General features: G+C 37.9%; 1 protein-coding gene across 2 annotated transcripts in view; it reads left to right on the forward strand.

Annotated features, from left to right (window-relative positions):
* The window catches only part of adamtsl3 (ADAMTS-like 3), a 180,260-nt gene that overhangs the window by 9,781 nt on the left and 149,135 nt on the right, over nt 1-21,344 (forward strand). For both annotated transcript variants that reach the window (XM_053513528.1, XM_053513529.1), the window contains exon 3: nt 19,512-19,631. In XM_053513528.1, the coding sequence (XP_053369503.1) occupies nt 19,512-19,631 (120 nt within the window). The remainder of the gene's footprint in view (nt 1-19,511; nt 19,632-21,344) is intronic.

Consider the following 21,344-nt stretch of genomic DNA (forward strand, 5'->3'; position numbering starts at 1 on the left):
GCTGGCAGTGCACTCGGATTGACCTTTAGCTACCACTGAATGCACACTGTTTCCAGAAGAGCAGTGAGACGGCAGTTAGAGGTCATTCATTTGCCGAGAGAGTTAAACATTACACAAATAGCAGGCTGTGTAGTATATGATATATTTTATTTGTTTTGTTTAACCTCAAAACTTCTGCTTTAACTGTAAAGACTTTCTTGACCTCACAATATGCTCATATTGAACATCTATTTAAGTCACTTAGCACAGCTTGACATCACAGTACACAGTTGTACCAAAGTAATGATTTATAATTACCCACATGAAGCTAGAATGTAGCTTACTGTTACTCCTTCTGCTTGGTGGGTTTCCTCCGGGTACTCCGGTTCCCTTCCACAGTCCAAAGACCTGCAGATTAGGCTTATTGGTGTTCCCAAATTCCCTGGAGTGTGTGAGTGTGTGTGTGTGCCCTGCGATGGATTGGCACCCTGTCCAGGTTGTAACCTGCATCGTGCCCTAAGTCTCCTGCGATAGGCTTTAGCCACCCCACGACCCTGAGTGAGTAACTTACTGTATGAGCTGCAATGAAGGTCTACCAGCTTGACCAGCTTGGTTTGTGACTTGGCAGTTGGTAACTTGTTAGGCCAAGCTGAATGTTTCTGCATGGGCTTCCTGAAGCATACACTCATGCTTTGTTTATAGTGCTAGATTGTGCTTGGAATCTAACTGAAACCATACCTCTGATGGTCTCTGACTGGTTGTCCTTAAACGAGTGTGGTCGCTGTGTTCTCACCTTCCTAACTGAATGGCACTGAGGGAGAAACACACCAGGGCTCAAAAACGACTGAATGCTACATATGTGAAAGCACCCTTAGACAAAAGTGAAAAGATCACTTATCTGCCCTTGCTACAAACCTTCATCCACCAATATGCTCTCTCTCTCTCGCTCTCTCTCTCTCTCTCTTTCTCCCCCTAGTAGGTATGGGTTCTGAAAGGCTCTTTCATTCAGAGGTACAGTGTGGCTATTCACTGTGGTCAGCCGTAAACAGACGTGCTGCTGATCTGCACCCTCGGCACAGCTAATCAACTAGATGAGATCCTCTCTCTTTTTCGTTCTCTGTTGCACTCTCACTCTATCAATCGCTCTCCCCTGTACTCGCGTCTTCTTACTCCTCCTGCATCACTGTTCTTAACAGCTCTGGAACTCGTTGCATGAAACTCTTCATTCTCGCTGTCAGGCCAAACTTGCTGTGAGATTTCAGGCAAATACTGTGTGAGTACTGCAGTGCTGGTCTGTATCTAGGTCAGAAACCTGCTGACAGTTATAAGCTCTTATAACTTGAATACTCCAGGGTGTTCCAAACGTGCATAAACACATGGGATGGTAGGATCAACACCTTCTGGCTTTTTGGAATGGACGCTGTGGTCCCTTGGAGTGGCCTCAGAGATCCCAAGGTTTAGGCCACTTGATTTTTACGTGAAGGCCATGGTGTATCAGGAAATGGTAAAGTACACAGATCATTTAAAGGAAACACTTTCAAATTGCGGGTTCATCATGAGTGATAAATGACTTACAAAGAAAATCAAGTCAAGGATGTTTTGTAAACACTGTTACATTTTGCAAAAACTGTAAATTTCTCTCATTTATGAAACTTTGGGTACACCTTGTAATATTCATATACAACTGTTGTAGGACTTTTGATTTGAGGAGAATAACAACACATTTGCGAGAGTAAAAATAGTCCCGTTCCACACTAATGCACTTATCCCAGCATTTCACTAGTGCTTGGAGACCATCAAATTAGAAAGCTTTCTAAGTATGCCGGCCTCCTAGCAATTCCTAGAAACAAACGCGTAGATATCGCTAAGAGCAAGGTCAGGCCTGTACAGGTATGTGGCAATAACTCCAGCTGAGTTCCTGTAATATTCGAGTGGTGTTTGTGAATAATTGTGAGCACAGTTCCCACAGACAGATGCGTCTTAGAAGTATCAGGAGTACCACTCGTTAAATGTCCACAGGAGCGACTGCAGTAAGCTCTGGCCCCCCTGGCTGGGATTGCCATTCATAGACATCCTTTAAAACGTTTGCACCATTAAAATGTTTGCAAAATGAAGAAATTTTGTAAATGCAAAATGTTTTTATGCCCTCGTGGTTTTCGCTTGTTGATATAGACAGAACCATAGATAGCTGATAAAGGGTGCATAATAGGATCACTGCTGCAGCAATGCTTACTGCTAGAAATAAGCGTCCTCTATTGACCACGGACTTGACTCATACGTAAAATACCATGGACTTACTTGTACTTTAAGTGTACATTGTCTGGATGTCTGGATCCATAATGCCCCAAATGTCTGGATCCATAAGCAAAATCTTATAAAAGTAAAAAATACTTATTTGAAGTATGAAGTCACAGTAGATGCTTAAACTAATAGCTACTGGCTTTGTGCTACTGAATACAAGGAGTGCAAACATTTCTTAATGTATCATAACTAACGTTTTTCATGTAGAGATGATTTTTCTCTTTTAGTATAACAATTGTTTTAATCTAATTTCAGTAGACTAATAAAGTTAGTCAAAATGTCAAATGGAATTAGGTTTGCTTCTGTTATTTTTTAACTTATCTTGGGTCTGACAAAATATCAAGTCTATTTAAAGAAAAATGCCTATGGATCCAGACTTTTAGGGCATCCTGGTCATTTCTTTTCCCAAACACAATTTTACAATTGATTAGTAAATTTCCCTGTCTATGAATGCCTGTGTGTACTGTATGGTGCCCTGTAATCCCATTTGGTCAGGTTAACTCTATACTTCTGTAAAGGAAAACATCATAGAATTGTACTCGTTGGACATCACGTTGCTGACTCTTGGTGGTTACTGTGATTAACGGAGATCTCTGAGCCCCATCTGGGACGGTGCTTGTTCTAAAGGTTCTGCATCAGTAACCATAAAATTGTGAGTACAAATTCTCGGACTGCTACGAAAAAGTACCCAAGCACTTAGGATTGATTTCCACATAGCCCCATTCCTTGTATGAAAGCATGACTTATAACCACTTCATCTTTACTTTCTCTATATTTTCTGCAAAACCTGTTTTTAACTCCATTTATCCTCTGACTTTCATTTTATTATTTTATGGCAATTTTAGTGGTGAAAGTTTAGATTATAGACATCAGCACTATTCAAGTCTAAATGCTAATTTCAGCAGCGCTGAGGTAAGGGGTGAGGTACAGTAAGATTAGAGGTGAAGACAGGCTCATGGGGAATAAAAAAAAACAGCAATGAGGATGTACATGTGTTACTGCTTGTTCACACTAAACATGATTTATTTTGATAACAGAAAATTATGTGAATATTTGCACGCCAAGATCAACCCTTTTTTTTTTTTAAGATTTGGCATGAATTCTGAAGGTTTGTTTGTGACTTACAGATTAATGAGGCATAATATAATAGAGCTGTCCCCCGATACATGTCTTTTATTTGATTTTAATATTATTAGATAAAAATTGCAGTAATAACTCATAGGATGTTTCCTTCTTTTAAAATCTTTTTTGTTTCATTAATATTTTATTCTATTCCATCCAATAATGTGATGCACATTTTAAGTTAAGATGGGCCTAAATACATTTTGCTAACTTTTTTCAAATTGTATTGCACTTGTCACTATAAGCTTTGCCCAAGATTGAAATATTCATGTTATAATATGTCTAATGATATGTTGTTTTCATGCTGTCTCATTTCTGATCATGAGAGCCTATAAAACACTCGAAAATTTGATTTTAAAACCGCCATATAAAAGCCTCTTTTCAACCCACCACTAGGAGGCTGGTCATTTCTCTGTAACCTTCTCTCATCATCAAGGCTTTATGACCTCCAGAACTGCAGAACTATCCCACTGTTTTTTTTTTTCTTTTTCTGCCATTTCATGAGTCTGTTTTGTGTGTAAAAATCCCAGTACATCAGCAGTTTCTAATGATCTAAACTAACCTGGATGAAATCAACACTTTGATTTAAACTTGAACCGAACCTCTTGATCTGCGACAGCATGAATTTTTGCATTCAGGTCATGAATTCTGGCACGTGATTGGCTAATTGGATAACTGCATGAATGTGCAGGCGTACAGATGTTCCTAATAAAGTGGCTGGTTAGTATATGTTCTGAAAATATGTGACAACTGTTAGCAAATCAGAAGTGACTGTTTTATGTTAAGTGACAGATACCAATGCAGCTGCAAAACAAAGGTTCATAAATTTAGTCATTGAGTGTGTTAGATTAATGTTTATTTGTTAGGAGAATCCCTCTGTCTTCAGTTGTGTAGTATATACAAACTTTCTCAGATTTCCAGTCCACTCAAAAGGCGGCCACCCAGACTTGAAATGTCACAACACATGCATCTCCAATACATCATCATCATCATTATCATAATCATCTATGTTTATGTATATTACACAGATCCGTATTACTGACTACTAGATAAGAAACAGAATATTAAGGAATAACATTTTAGAAAATATTTAGGTGCAGCTGGTAGAAATGGGCTAAGTGTCCATTAATTTGAAGGGGAATTATGATAAAATATTCAAATGCCATATTTGGCATGATTTGATAAAAAAAAAATAGATAGATTCTATATGAAATGTGATTATATTGACATATTGCGATCGCTATTTACAGTAAACCTCGATATGTAACAATTAAATGTACAGCAGAAGTAATCTCATTAAAATAATGCATTTCATCACTAAAAATATACAAATACTTAAATTACTAACAAACTATACATTAATTCCTAATTATGCATATAATACCTGTAATAAATTGCAGCCTTGTGCGATTAAATAATTGCATAAGTCCAAATATGATTTTTATGCAATTAATTGTGCCTCTATGGTTATACGAAAATTACACGTAATGATATTAAGATTTGCTGACTCTATTCTAGACAAGGCATTATATTCATTGAAACCAGTCTGGTTACATTCCTCTGGGTTTTGTTGCCTGCTTCAGGTAGTGACGAGAGCAGCTTGGTGATATAATTCTTTAGTTATTCTTTAGTCCTCGAAATGATGGTAAATAAAGGGTTCACACAACTTTGTTTCTAGAGAGCAAATGCTGTGATCATTATTTACTATAGTGACAAACAGACAAAGAGCAGCTGTTGACAGGAGCTTACTTCACCTGACCTCCACTTCACCCTGAGGACTGTACGGCACATCCCAGAATTCCTCAGCTGCATTATCCTTGAACACTGCTGCTGTTGATACATTGAGTTTGGGGTGATTCGTAGTGACAGTGTGGTCTGTGCATTGTTTTTTTCTCTTTGAGGCTTTTTTAAAGGAGATGTTTTTGACGTTTTTTTAATGTATGATGACAACAAACCAAATATAATATCACAAATCTTATTTCCAGACCAATTTTACTATTTCTGTTTATAATTTTGCTTCTCTTAAGAAATTAATTCTTAAAACTAGTAATATTACTTGCCAATAGTACAAAATTTATGTTTAAAAAGATTACAATTTATCTAGAAATAAGCTTAATCATCTTATATTTACTTTATACTGATCATATATTTAGAAACTTTAGATAAATGTAACTATATTGAAGATAATTTCACTTCCTAAGATTCCACTTTTTGCTCTGTATTAAAATGGTTCCCAATTACTTCAACACCTTCAGACTGGAAATAACACCAAAAACTTCCTATGTAGACTTTTCCTACATTCATTAAAATTAGAGAAATAAAAACACTTCCACACCGACATCATTTGGTTATTTTAAACCTTGCTGCATGTACCTCTTTAGTTCATGTGGGTAAGTGCAAACACGTCATTCACAGTGGGTGCAGACTAAATCAAGATGTGTTCTTGGCATAATCCCAAACACACCTGGGTGCGGTTTGGCTGAAATGCAAAAGCAATCTGACACAAATGACGAAAGGGCTGAGCATTATTATACTGGGCAGGTCGTTTCAGTAGTTTTTTTGCCAAATCATTTTGCTGTGACCATACTAAACCCAATTAGGACAATCATTTAAACGTTTTTTTCTAAACATGTGATGGGTTATTATGTAATAATTATTAATAATAAGGATTTTTAAGTTTCACACAATACACATTTTATAAACACAACTTTCACACCAATCCTCCTTTTTAGATCAGCCATAGTTATATAGTGTAGTGTTATTTCCTCTGATTTCCATTTGGGACATTTTGAAATGGAAATGTTGAACAGAAACTGCATTAGCAATTTTTTCAATAAAATCATTGATAATGCTCGGTTTTCAGTGATGCTACTGTAAGACAAAAGAGCTTATTTTTTCATAAATATTCACTTACTCACTCACTCACTCACTCACTCACTCACTCACTCACTCATCTTCTATACCGCTTTATCCTGTATTCAGGGTCATGGGGGGCCTGGAGCCTATCCCAGGAGGCTTAGGGCACGAGGCGGGGTACACCCTGGACAGGGTGCCAATCCATCGCAGGGCCTACACACATACACACTCACACACCCATTCACACACTACGGGCAATTTGGGAACGCCAGTTAGCCTAACCTGCATATCTTTGGACTGTGGGAGGAAACCGGAGTACCCAGAGGAAACCCACTAAGCACGGGGAGAACATGCAAACTTCATGCACACAGAGACGGAAATTGAGCGTGGCCGGGAATCGAACAGTCGCTAACCACTACACCACCGTATATTGTGTATGTTAATAAGAAATCCAACATAGAAGTAGTGGAGAAAATGTACAGTAAATTATAGTAAATAACATTATATGACTATGGCTGATCTAAAATGGGGTATTGGTTTAAAAGTTTTAAAACCGTTTGGGTTTGAGTGACGTGTACAGATGAGAAGAAAAGACAGCTAAAGCAATGAGGTTTAGGTAATGTGGGAAAGTGTTAACCAAAGTAAAATTAGGCCAACATTTTAATGAAAAAGTAGTTTGAACCAAAAAAGTCACGAATTTAACTATTTAACCGAGAATTTAACCATGAAATAAATCTAAAAAATAGATGATGGATGTTACCCGTCTATGTGCCACCTGACACATCGGACAGCGGGTATATATCTGCCGATTCTGTGGCAGTTATTTACATGGTCAAGTTGCAGCTCGACAACCAATTGTATCTCACGAACCAGGAACCTCCTGGTCTGCTATTCAACACCTTAACCACTTGATGAAGGCAAGCAGGAGTTTTCCTTAAATCACTCAAAGTTTTGCTCATACCGACTCATTTATATACAGTTCTTCAGGTATCAGTACAAGACCCAACCTTGTGTATTTCTTTTTACCTTTAAAATTGTTGTATTGCTCAGTGCGTATTAGAGTTGTAACCCACTATTGTCTGTTTTTACTAAGTGCTAAAAAAATATCTTTTTCTGTGTTCATTGCCACAAAGTTTCATACGTTAATATTTTCTTGGATCACGTCTAGCTTTGCTTACAATGTGCATTTGCCATAGCCTTATTTTAACAATCTTATGAAATGTCATAACACTTATTTTTATCGAGCGTTGCATTCATTTTTGGCCGAGATCTTGTACTGATGGTGGAGGAATCAGATTACTCCGTGGATTCTTATCCAGCACATCTCAAAGTCTTTCGGTGCAGGCCGGTTGATGTGTGAAAATGATTCCTCATGCTCCCAGGACTGCTCTTGGTATTGTCGTTCTGGAATATCGCTGTGTCTTCAGGAGGAAAAAAAATGTATGGATCATATATCTTGGTCATTCAGTACATTAAGGTCATCAGCTGACTCCATTTTATTGTCATATGACGTTGCTGAAAATAGACCTGAACAAACCCAGGAAACTCAGATCATTACCCAGAGGCTTGTGCAGTGGGCACAATGCATGATGGGTTTTGCTTCCCTTCTTACGCTGACATCATGCTCATAACTCTGGAATACAGTAGGGTTAGTCTATCAAACTTTTACTCAAAAACTTTTCTATTGCTCCAAAGTCCAATCTTTATTGAACTTAGCAAACTGAAGTCTTTTTATGGTTAGCCTCCCAAAAAAGTGTTTTCGTCTGGCCATACAGCTGTGATTGTCCCAATCCTGTGAGTTCTTGTCATTTTGTCTGTGATAAACACAGCTATAATTGCTACTGTCAATGTTTTATAATACAATTTGAGCACACTTAAGTGATCTCTGGTCATTCATGATTTTTTCTGAGCACATTTCTTCTGTGAAATTGACAGTTTAACTTTATTCTTCCAGACTTTAATAATTTTTTTTTTGGCCAATTTAAGCAATTTCTCCTTAGTTGATTTCTTTGCTTTTGATGTAGGCCAATATTTTGACCATTCTGAAACAGTGTGACATTATTTTTTTTCAACCACGGAATACATCTTCTGACATGGTTGTTTAAGAAATAAAAACCTATTTACCGCATCAGTTATTTCGCTCTCATCGGCTATAGCGCTTTATCCTGTATACAAAGTCACGGGCTGGAGTTTATCCCAGGAGACTTAGGGCACAACCTGGACAGGGTGCCAATTTGCCTAATATAAATGTCTTTGGACTGTGGGAGGAAACAGGAGTACACCCAACAAGAACAGGGAGAACATGCAATATCGAACCCGGACCCTGGAGGTGCAAGGCTACAGTGCTAACCACTTAGCCACCAGGCCACCTGCAGAAACACTGCAGTAATATTCCTAACAAACAATCTCTTGTATTTGCTTATTTAAATCCAATTGGTGACTTGGCTGGGCTTTGTATATGAAGTCATATTTGCAGAAGAACAGAAAAGAAAAAAATATATATAATTATTCATAAAATGTGAATGCACCTGGAAAAACTGAGGAAAACATGGCTACTGGATAAAGAAATATATAAGTGCTTAACTCTAATGACATGATTTTTTAATAAGATTATGAATACAGTGAAATACTGCACAGTTGTAAAAAGAAACAAAGAGCTCCTGTCAGTTATCTTCAACTTGTGCTCATTGGAAAAAGGGATATCACTGTTTCACAAGGCACTCAGGTGGGAAAAAAGTATGTTGAAAGTCTTTATTAAAATACAGACCCCAACATATTTCAGACATTTTTTTGGCCTTCATCAGGGTGTCTGGTGCAGCACGGTGTCTGGTCTGTGTGAGCCATATGGAGTGGCTGCCCTGCTGGGAAGTGACGGCGGGGCGTTTGGGACATTTTGAAATGGAAATGTTGAACAGAAACTGCATTAGCATAAGCATCACACTCAGGCATAGCGCAGGCACATCTCACCACAGGAGTATAAGAACAGCACCAAACGGCACCAAGTGTTAAATAGGAGAGATCAAACTTTCTTGCTGTTGATGATTGCAATAGGCACAGTGTTGCACTAAATCTGGACACACAGAGTGTGAGAGTGTGAGAAAGATTAGGTCAGGAAGAATCTTGCTCTTAAGGTTACGTCTCAAGGTCATAACTATTAACAAGCTGGCGATGAAAAGAAAACAATACAAAAAATTAAAAGGGTAAAGTGTGCTATGCATTTGTTTCTGTATAGAACACATTATATGGTAATTCTTGATAATATATTTATATTTGGTTATTACATTCCTAATATAGTGTTTGGATCAAAATCTTGATCTTAAAATTACTTCATATTAAATTAAATTGAATAGTGTAAATTAAATAAAAATGGGGAAACTGGGACAGGCTGCAAAGTGCCAAAAGATCATTATATACAAATTAAAGATACTGTACAACATTAATTGTTTATGTAATAACCTCAGCAGCAACCTCATTTCCCTTCTTGTCTGTTCAACCACTCCGCATTCAGCATCATCAGTATACTAATCACTGGCCTGATCACCTGTCATCATCTGCACCTGTTTCCCACTGGTTGGTGCCTTAGATGCTATGAGGCTTAACAAACACCATTCCTCCCAGTCTGGTCAGGTACAGGGACTGGACTGCAAAAACTTGCCAAAAGTGAGAGCCAAAAAGGCCTTCAGTAATCCTGGAGAACTATTTCTCAAGAATAAATAAAAAAAATACAAGAAAGTCTGGCTTTTTGGAAGCAAATATGAAGCAATGAGGTGTGGCTCGAGACTTTTGCACCGTACCGTATACCAAACACATATGTTTTATTGAGTATATGTTCATAGTATAAAAAGAAAAACAACCCAGAAGTTTCTGCAGTGAAAAACATATTCAAGCCAACAGTGCCTGATCTTGAAGCAATCACTGACACATTTCATCGTATTGATCTATTGCAGTGATGATACCTTGGCTGGGTTTAAAAATGCAGACTTCTGCAGAACAGAAGTGGCTATTAATCGTTTCAGGAAGCTAGCTGTGCCTTTGTGTGTGTCTGTGTTTAAAACATGTGTTACCCTGAAGTTGCCCAGGGATACCATACAATACGGTTAAGATTGGTTTCTAAAGACTTGCCATACTGATAGGAATGCGTACATCTCTCACTGTTAATAAACTATCCATGACTGTTTAATAAAGGATTGACTTTTTCTATTATAAAAAAAAAAATACTTATCTCAACTAAAAAGTCACAAAAATTTCAATTTAGGTCTACTTCTTGTTATGTCTAAAGGAATAGCTTTAATAGATATTATTTGTATTGAAGCATGGTGAGACCTTCTTGAAATAAAATCATCATCTGTAATCACCTGGATCCGCGCCACAAGTGCACACAGTGTATTTATTCAACAAGCCAAAGGAACAGCCATGAAACCTGATCAAAGCAATGCAGATTAATACTTTTTTTTTTTTAACACATGCATCGACTCAGCGGTAATTACAAAAGCTTTTCCGGAATGTGTTAAGCTGAGTTTACACTCTGATTTTCATCCCAGTTTTGCCATTGCTAACAAAATCACATATCATTAGAGAATTCTTTGGTTATGAGCTGTGATATTTCAATTACACAAAAGGAAATCTCACTTGCATTTGATTTGGTGCCACTGCAACCAAAGACAGTCGATTATAAAGATGATGACCAAAATATCCTCATGGAATCTTAAAGAAGATTCTGGTTTATGTGACGATTTTCTGCATAAGTCTGGATCACAATGATAGATGATGTAAAAAGCAGTCCAATACTCTAGATATGTCTGAAAAATGGCTAAATGTAAATGCAGATGTAAAGAGTCTGTGATGTTGGAGTGTTTGTGTCCTGTAACAGTTAAAGCTGACGATGTTACAGTAATCTGCATGGCAAGGAAAAAGGTGCCTGTAAATGCTGGTTCATAATTATGCGTAATTTTAAGATTGTGACAGCTTTAATTAAAGTGATCAAAAACATGTAAAGGCCATATTAAAAATCTAAGATTTCTCCCACATTTTCTTTGGTCACTGTAGCTGCATTATTCTCTTAAATATCTCATAATAACAGATTTGATGTTTATATGACATTTAAGTTATCACTGATTTACAGTAGCAGAACTTTAAGACCTCTTCATTTGATGCAGTTGCCTCTATAAAGAATACAAAAAGCTGTCAATAAGGTGTTATAGTTATATTCTGTACACTAGCTCCTGTATATTCTGTACACTAGCTCCTCTAGCTCCAACACTTGTACTTTATGGTTTACCCTACAGTTCATTCATTTATCTTCTATACACTGTATAGGGTCATAGGGGCCTACACAGGAGACTTTGGGCACAAGGCAATGTACACTCTGTACAGGGTGCCAATCCATCGCAGGACACACTACGAGCAAATTGGGAACACCAATTAGCCTAAGCTGCATCTCTTTAGACTGTGGGAGGTACCCGAAGTACCCACCAAGCATGGGAAGAACATACTGTACAAACTTCAAACACAAAGAGCCAAGTCGGTGCACGGCGACACTGCTAACCACTAAGCCACAATGCCACCTATTCTACAGTTGTCTTTCTTAATTATTAGACACTATTATTATTTAGATAGTATTATCTTAATACCATTAGATTACAAGCACATCTCACCACAGTGCTCCTTTCTCTTTTAGTATTTCTTTACTTTTCTGACTTTTTACCAGGTAAAATATATTTTGAAACCATAGCAGTAAATGACAATAGAAATCGCATTATATAAAATTAAAAAGCCTCTTATTCTAGCAAGATGGGTCCTATATAGGGGCTTCCTGGTGCAGCATTGTATATTACCCAGTAGAGATTTTGGGGAGGTTCTGCACTTTGAGATTTGACATTTTCTAGGACCCTTTGTTTTGCCCTCAAACCAAGGCCTGAAGCTCTTTCATCAAACTTTTTTTTTTTTTATTTATTCATTTTTGTCCTAATTTGGTCCCCTGGCAAAGACACACGAAGCCAGCCAACTTGTGATCTCCCGATGATAAGAAAAATGCCACTATTCCTTATCTAAGACAGGATGTTAATTTGGAGCAAAAGCATTAGAGAATATACTATAAGGCATGTGCTAATAGAGTCAGTATTAGTTTTTAAAGTAGGCAACAATCAGAAACATATTGTACGAAGTGTATAGAATAATAAAAAAAAAGAAACACTTGCATATTCAGATTTTTCGCAGTTTTATACCAGGGTTTTCTCACAGCTGAACAATAGGTTTGTCTGTTTTAAATTATGTACTCCTAAATAATAAGGATCAGCTGAGTAACATTTTTATTAGTTTTTGATAACTGATGACATAAATTCTCATGGTTTCTCTGTACTGTCCATGTTAATCTTAGGCTTTCTGTGTTTTAAGAACCCTAAACTGACTCAGGAGCAGCCAGAGCTGGCGAAAGGAATCCATGCTAGGTTACATAAGGCTTGAGGGTTGCCAGGACTGTCTTGATTTTATTGGGTGTAGCTCCTTCTAAAAGAATCGAGACATTCTTCTGGGCAAAGCAGAACCTTTCACATCTCATCTTCGCAACAAGGATTCGTGCCATGGATGTCGACTCAGCGCTTGGCTCTGTGGCTTGACACAGACAATGCAACCATAGTTTCCTAATCGAGAGCTCGCTGAAACTAAGAGCACGGTGGTGTATAAAATAGACGCACCTGTGCTTGCTGTTGTAAATGCCAGTAACCTTGTGTAATGAGTTGGTGCAACGCTGGGCTAAATAAAACTGGTTCACTGCATGTGATCCTTTCTGTTATCAACATAGTATGGCACAAGCTTGAATGAGGAGAAAGAAGACATCTTTTTTAAAGCTTGCAGGGGTCAGAAAAAGTTTAAGGCTAAATTCCTGACGGAAAGAAAAAGCGGCGTAAAACCTATGAAAAAACTAAAGTTTTGAACTAGAAATCATGGCGAAAATCTTTGGGCATATTCAGGCTTCTGTTCAGTCGAAATTGTCCTGTTTACAATTTCAGTGTCTTTTGATTGTTTTTCTACTCATCGCAATTTTAGTCAGTGTATGCCAGCAATTTCTGGAAAAGTTGACAAAACCCATCTATAGTATAGATGTACACTCATGCACACTGAAATCTCTAGAGGTTTCAGCCACATTTCAGTGAAAAATTAGTGACAGGTCTGGTGATGCCACAGCCATACATGGCTCGAAAACAGGAGCGCTGAATTGGCCATGGTCTCTGGGTGCGAGAGATGGCATACTTTTTCTCTATTATCTAATTAAATTGGTTTGCTAGTAGGAATTGAAGGTTTGCATAAAGTTTATGTATAGTTTGTGGTAGAGGGTAGAAAGTACTTTCGTCGGATGCTTTGTCATGCAACATGAGCAGAAGTTTATAATTGTGTTGTTGGTTGGCTCGACATTTATTCCTTGAGATGTCTGTTAGCCTTCCTCAGTCAGAAACTGTCATAAGATGTTGGGAAACTGGGGCAAGGGACCAAATTGTAGAATATTTAAGGGTGGAGGTATGGGATTTCATGATAGTCCACCATGGGTGGCAATTTCTTGTTAAGTATGTATGAGTCTGGCACAGCAATTTACAATTTATTGGTGTTTATTGTGCAGACCCATGTCTGGCCAAAATAAAGGTTGGTGTTTCAAAAAGGTTAGATTATTGTTATTTATGGCAGATGCCTGTATTCTAATTATACATCTGAGTATCAGAGGTTAAGGGCCTCAAGGGCCCAACAGGGCTACATGGCGGTGGTGATTCTGGGGTTTGAATCTGGGACCTTCTGACCCATATTCCCAAAATTTCACCACTGAGCTATCCCTGCCATCATTATCTGGTCAAAAAATATTAAGAATGGATATTACTTAAATGCTTGATGAAAATTGACAGTAGAAATCACAGCCATGTTTAATAGTGACAGTAAGAGTGTACTACGTCAGGGTGAGATCTTATGATTTGGGGTTGCTTCAGTTGGTCAGGTCCAGACTCAGCATTGGTATGTAGCAATAAAATGAAGTCAGCCGATGACCTGAATCAACTGATGACCAGGTTATCAGATCAATGCATATTCCAAGAGCCAAACTGTAAAGCAGAAGATGATCACACGAGTGAGTGACTTTTTTTTTTGGCCAGGCAGTATAGTGTTGTATTGTAGTGCAGTTCTTAAAACACTAAATTATAACGTATAAAAAAATAAGCTCTATGCATGGCTTGATAAATGAGATTCCTGGTTTTCATATTTAAACATGATCGTGTATAATTTTAATTATAAACACACACACACACACATAGTAATTTACGAATATTTAATTAGACTGTCTTTCGCCTTGATTATGGTATGGTTTTTTAACCCAGTCTCCAATATTTTGACCCTTTTTTAATGGTGACCTTTTTTGGCTGTGCAGAGTATTTTAGACGGTTCCCTTGGATGTATCACAAATTCTTCATGGCAAACCAGCAAAGTTGCAGTGAAGTAGTAGAACAGCTGGCTATCTAGCAGGTTGAAATGTGTTTTTCCTGCACAGGCACATTTTTGGCACCCATCAGCATAGGATTAACTTTCTCTGCTACGTGAAGTGGGATTTAACAGCGTTTCCAGAGCAATTTAATAAGCTGAAGAAAAGCTACAAACAATATAAAAAAAGGGAAACACTGCTAATGCGTAGTAGACAACCGTTCTGTCCTGAGATAAAAACCGAGTGTAGCTACGTACACAAAAAGGGTTGATCTAAAACTGCTAAGATTTCTCTCTGGGGATCCTGAAAGAGGTTTTATGTGAAACACTACAACATGCCTCACAGATAGAGTTCCAAAAAGAACCAGTTTGTGGAAGGAAAGAACCATTAACTATCCACTGAACCATGTACAAGTGTACAGTTAAATTTGTTTAACATTATCAAACCCCACGCTTGGGTATTACGCTACTGGCCTTGAAAATATACAACATATAATATACTGTATGATAATTGGCCCTTCATTTTGTTGTATTAGTTGTTGTTGCTTTGTGTGTGTAAGTGTGTGTGGTTGTGGGTGGGGGAGAGTTAATCTTTTACCCCTGGCAAGTTGTTTTTTGTTGAATACTACAGTTATTGTGTTTCCCTGGTTTCAGGAGGCTGTCCTAGTACTTTGGTTCCAAGTGTCATATTTTTTAAAAGACCATGTTTCCTAGCTGCTGTTGCTGTGTCTCCAGTTTTTTGACTACTGTATATGTCTCTCAGTTAATGAGAATACCCAAGCCTGACAGGAAGGTACTTAGAGATCTCCTTTATATCTTAATGAAGATTCATGGAAAAGTCAATAAATAATTAAGCATGTAATTGTGTGAACATCTCATTGCTTCTGGCTACAGTTTGTTACAGGACATTTCTTAAATGACGACACCATCTCTGAGACATATTATGTAAATCAAATAGATGCCACATCTGTTTTGTGGATGTTTGGAGAAAATTTGGAGAAAGATTGGACACACCTCGTCCTTTAGTGTTTATTATTTTCAGCGTTGTACAGTAACACTTGCTTTGGCCAAGAAACACAAGGAAAGGACATTAAATCAGTGGAAAACTGTGGTGGCCAAATTTTAGATTTTTGGTTCTTACCATCATGTCTTAGTTAGTCGTAGAGAGGGTGAACTGCCGGTTCCTGAATGAGTGTTTTGCACTATGAAGCATGGAGGAGGAGCTGTGATGGTGTATGATTGTTCTGCTGGTGATGACAATTTCCCATTAGGCACGATTGTTTTGTACCATGTCTGGAAACGCTTGCTCTCGACTCCCGACCCCCCACAAACCAGCATTCACATAATTTTTGCTCTTCGTTCTTGGGTGCGCTTGTGTTTTTACACTCTCCGATACAGCAGGTGGCAGGCAATATGTACCTAATGGGTTTGTGAGCTGCCATTAAACACAAGAGAAGAACTGACCGAGGACGTTAACCTTCGAGCTATGCTTGAAGGAAAAAAAATGTCAAGAGGAACGTTTTCTTGTGCCTTCCTACTTCATCAGCTATGGCTATGTAGGTCAGAGAATGAGATGACTTGTGCTACGCAGAGATTTTGGAGGATTTTGTCTAAACTGTGATCTTCTGTTTCCAGTTACGATTGGCTTCCATATCTGATTCCATCTGTTTTCTAGACCACCTTTTCCAGCAGGCCCGGGCACAGCTCCGGAGCACGGAACGATTGTGTTCTCACTGACCAAAATGAACCAGACTTTGGGGTCGAGTGTTCTATAATAATCCCAGGGTCCTAATGTGAAAATTGACCCTTAGTCTAAATTGAGGGCACACTAAACCAGCGTGGCTACCACAGCATTTTGCAGTGACATCTGGTTTGCGCTTAGTGGGACCATTCATTTGTTTTTCAACCGGACAATGACCTCAGACACATCTTTGGGATATGTATTTTTCCATGAATGAGAGTGATGGACTGCTGCATGAGATGACGTGGCCTCCACAAACACCTAAATCCAGTCGAGATGGTTTGGGATGTGTTGGATCGGAGAGTGGAGGGAAAAGCAGCCAACAAGTACTCAACACCTCTCGGGACTCCTTCGAGATGTTTGAAAACCATTCCAGGTGACGACCTCATGAGGCTGACTGAGAGAAAGCCAAGAGTGTGCAAAGCTGTCAACAAAGCAAAATGTGTCTACTTAGAAGAATTGCAAATCTAGGACATCTTCTGGGTTATTTATCACATTTATGTTTACTACATAATTCCATATTTGTTCTGTCATAATTTTATTGTCTGAATGAGAAAAAAAAACAACAACATTAAATAAGAAGGTGTCCAAACTTTTGACTAGTTTTGGCAGCTTTCCTGCAGGTTATCTTTCAGTTACAACTTAATATCTATACTGGAACTGATGCATTTGTTGTCTTTCTGTTTATCACCGCTATGTGTGGGCTTCTATAGCTCACAGAGGAGTATTAGATGGGGACGATTGCTTTCCCTTGAGTCCTCTATCCCAGCACCCAAAGCTTGGATTACTGTGTGGTGTGTGAGTGTCTGTGTGTGTGTGCGTGTGTGTGTGTGTGTTTAAGTGTACAGACAGATGGTGAGGTACTTAATGGAGTTTTGGAGTGAGAGGTCATTGAGTAGACTTGTTTAGGCTGAGGGACAGACCAAGGGAAAAGAAAGCAGGTGTGTGTAAAAGAGAAAGTAGGTCCATAGATGTAAGGCAGAGTTTTCAAACGCATTAGACACATGCACACACACACACACACACACACACACACAGACACTCACTTGCACATATGTACGCACTATCATCTTGTCGCCATCTACAGAGGTGGCTGAGCCTCTTCCTCTTAAATTGTAGACGGTTCTCAACTTCCTTTACACACACACATACACACACAGATACAGACAGCAGGCTCTTAATGCAGGCTGTCAGTATAGCACTGACTGTCACTGATGAAAGCAAGTGCCTCTAGAAGCCAGCAGCCACATATCTGCTTTAAATATTTTCCTAGGCACAGTTTCTCTTAACACAATCTCTATCACTACGCACAGCAGTCGACAGTGGGATTCCAGATTCTCATTTGCAAATATGTTTCTTTAAAAAATGATGACAAAAGACACAGTTTGTGCCCTTTAAGAAATTCTTTTTTTTAATTCTTTAGTTTAGAAGAATATGGCTAGCCTAATCCCCACCATACTGTGAATTAAATACAGTGAGTTCATTGTGCTTGAAAATCGCTGCTGTGATTGAGCACTTGTGCTCTGTGCATGTGTTGTTGTTCAGCTTTTGTGAGCAAAGCCTTTTGCGTATGGCGGAATTTCCTCTCTGGCAGGATTGCATGGCTCTGAGGATTGTTTTTCGCTAAAGCGCTGAATTCGGTCTAGGTGACCCTTTGAGCAAGACGCTTCTTTGAATGAATTAATAAATGCAAATGTTTGTTTAGGCCCATGCAGATCTGGTTGCTAGGCAGGTGGTGTGGTGGATAAGTTCCTAAATCATTTTTAAGCTGCGTGTTGAGGTTCCCTGATGAAGTTCGCAGCAACAGCATAATGATTTGAGAAACTGTAGAGCTGCCTCCGATTCAGCCAAGTGAAGCAGATTAATACTTGTGGTTTCTTAAAATTAAGAGGAGAGCTGTATCATAATGTATAGTGCATTCCCAGGGCAGAAAGGGTATGAATATGTGCCAATTATTGTGTAGCACTGATATAAGATTAAATCCACTTGAACTACTAATCGATTTCCTGTGTTCTCGAATCAGGTCATGTTTTATCAGTTGTTTTATAGTCTGTATACTGTGTAAGGGTGAAGTTTTATGATGCTGTTTTATATTTACTGCATTCTGTCTAACCTCATTGTTCTACTTTTAATTCCTGTTTTCTTAGACACTTTCATTTAGAACAGCTTGCACATTAGAGTCAACCCAGTCCAATCCAATCCAATCCAATCCAATCCAATCCAATCACAACTTACGGGATTTCAGCCCACAACCTGGCCCACTGGCACAGAACATGAGCTGTTAATACATATTAGTTTAATACAGTGATCCCTAGCCCTGTTCTTGAAATCTACATTCTTGCAGAGTTCAGCTCTGTCCCTTATTAAACACACCTGATCCTTCTAATCAATGCCTTGCCAAAGCCCTGATTGGGTGGAGCAGATGGGGTAGGGATTGAACTCTGTAGGAATGTAGATCTCCAACACGGCCAGTGACAACTGGCTTGGATAAGGTATAATTAGTAATATGAATACAGATGATTGGAGTAATAAAATGCAAAATGTGAACAGAAAGTCAAGCTAACCGGTGCAGCTATCTTTCACTTCTCAGTATTTGAGGTTCACACCTGAACTAACTGTGTCAGCATTCAAAGTTGGTAAGAGTGTAGTGGTAAGACCTCCAGTTCATACAGTCAGCTCTTTATATATTAGATAAGGGATTACCGTATTGATGTCACTTACACTAAAGCTCCATCATGTTTGTCATATTAAATGGTAATCTGCAACCAAAATGTATTATTTGACTGGTTGCCAGTGCAATAGAAATAGCTGATTGGACCCGTTAGATGCATGCAGTATCTAATCAGAGAGTTATACTGTACAAGATAATGCATAAGAACTGTCAGTAATACAGTATACAGTACCTACACAGTACTTCTGTACAATGAGTTTTATTGATGAAAGTGGTCAATGTATTACTTAAAGAAAAAACACTTATTGAAAAAAGCAAGTGTTATAACTACATTATGCAAATGAATAAAACATTAACATGAGTGTAATTGTTTGGTTTGTTCTACAGGCAGAATCAAGTCAGTCTCAGACTGCATACTTCCTGCCAGAGTTTGCTCTGTCTCCACAAGGAAGCTTTCTGGAGGACACAACAGGAGAGCAGTACCTCACGTATCGCTACGATGATCAGGTAGGCCTTAGACATGTGCACTGTAATGTTGCTTTAAGTTAGCTTACAGTTAACATTTCAGTTGGCTTGTCTGCACAATTGTGCGGTAGCTTTTAGGTAATGACTTTATGAACTCAAAGGTTTTACCGATTTATCCAGATCGAATAATACTATTTAGTTTAATGAAAATTATTGGCGCTGGAACGTTAAAACATGACATAATTATAAAGAAATAATATAGAGGAGTACGATGAAATTGATTTGGTGGTTTTAGCACAATATTTATTCACATGTCGTATTCAAATACAAGGAAGTAAAGGTATACGAAGGATTAGGATAACCCCTAATGACTTTTCAAAAATGTTACATTTCCAGTGAGATAAACTGGGTGTAAGGAAATGTTATAAGCAATAAGCACAATGATTTAAAAGTATCTGTGCAAGGATGAACTTACATGCTAGAGCCATCAGTCTTATTATGAAACCTAAGTGCAGACATCAAGTGGCTCATTCTCAACCAAAATAGAATATAGTGCTCACAACCGTGTCCTGTGGTGCCTTTTAGACTTGGACCTCAACGGAAAAAAAAAAAAAAAAAAAAAACACTGTTCAATTAAAAAAGAAATAAAATGATCCCTTACAAGCTACTGGTAACACATAAAATACAGATGTTTTGCTAACTAGCAATGAATAATAAAAAATCAGCAAAATCATCATTCACTATAGGTAACAGAAATAAAAAATAGCGTAGGTTTGCTCTGGAATTTAAACAATAGCCCTGCAGCTCGTGTTATATTCCATATCATGTGTGAACACAAATGGACTAGTAACGCATAACGCGAGAAGACCTAAAAGACCTAGTAAACCACCAAACAGTACAAAAAAAATTCACTTACCAATACAGTAATAAAACAACAAACAACAATTAATAATTTACAGTTTTCTTAAAATTGTTAAATTATCTTTTACATCATCTTGTTTAAAGTACAGTAGAAACCATGTAGTACAATGTTTGCAAAGAAAGTGTTAATTTAATTGTTTAAATATCTTTTATTGGCTGTCCCTTTTTTTTGTCTGTCGGACCAAATCAGCTGTAGATAAAATATTTCTGAACGTTGAAAAGTTTCTAAACTTTAAAAAAATTAAATAAGAGTATGTAAGACACCACATTCTTGAGTAGTGAGTGAAACCTGGCAAACACAAGCCATGAGCGAGTTTTATCCTGGCCTAAGAGCCCGAACACTCAGTAAATGATTTTGTCTTTTCAGTATATACAACAACATGACAAATACTAAATACTAATTCCACAAAAGGTGCATTTACATGGACCTGAATGTTCCACCAATAAACTAAAAGAAGAAGAGACAAATTAGATTACTAATGCATCATTTAAGCACGTTAAAAAGTGCAGTGTGGGGGGTAATCTGTTTAATAGGTAAATGAATACAGAATTCTTATAACCAATCATGCATTAAGGTCAGATTTATGTGCAAAGGTGGGACAAAAATACTTCTGTTATAGTTCCGACAGATTAAACACTTAACAGTGGGCAGGACCACTTTGCACATGTAAATATAGTTATAGTCTAATTAAATGCTTTGTGCATGTAAACACGCATCTTATCAGATCATCATCCATGTAAACAGTTAAGTTTGGAATCTTTAATCAGAATGATTTCAACCAGATTGAAGAAATATATAAACATAACTACAGACTCAAATATTGAATTCTCCCT

Source organism: Clarias gariepinus, chromosome 15 (assembly GCF_024256425.1).
Source record: "Clarias gariepinus isolate MV-2021 ecotype Netherlands chromosome 15, CGAR_prim_01v2, whole genome shotgun sequence".
In the NCBI taxonomy this organism is placed as follows: domain Eukaryota; kingdom Metazoa; phylum Chordata; class Actinopteri; order Siluriformes; family Clariidae; genus Clarias; species Clarias gariepinus.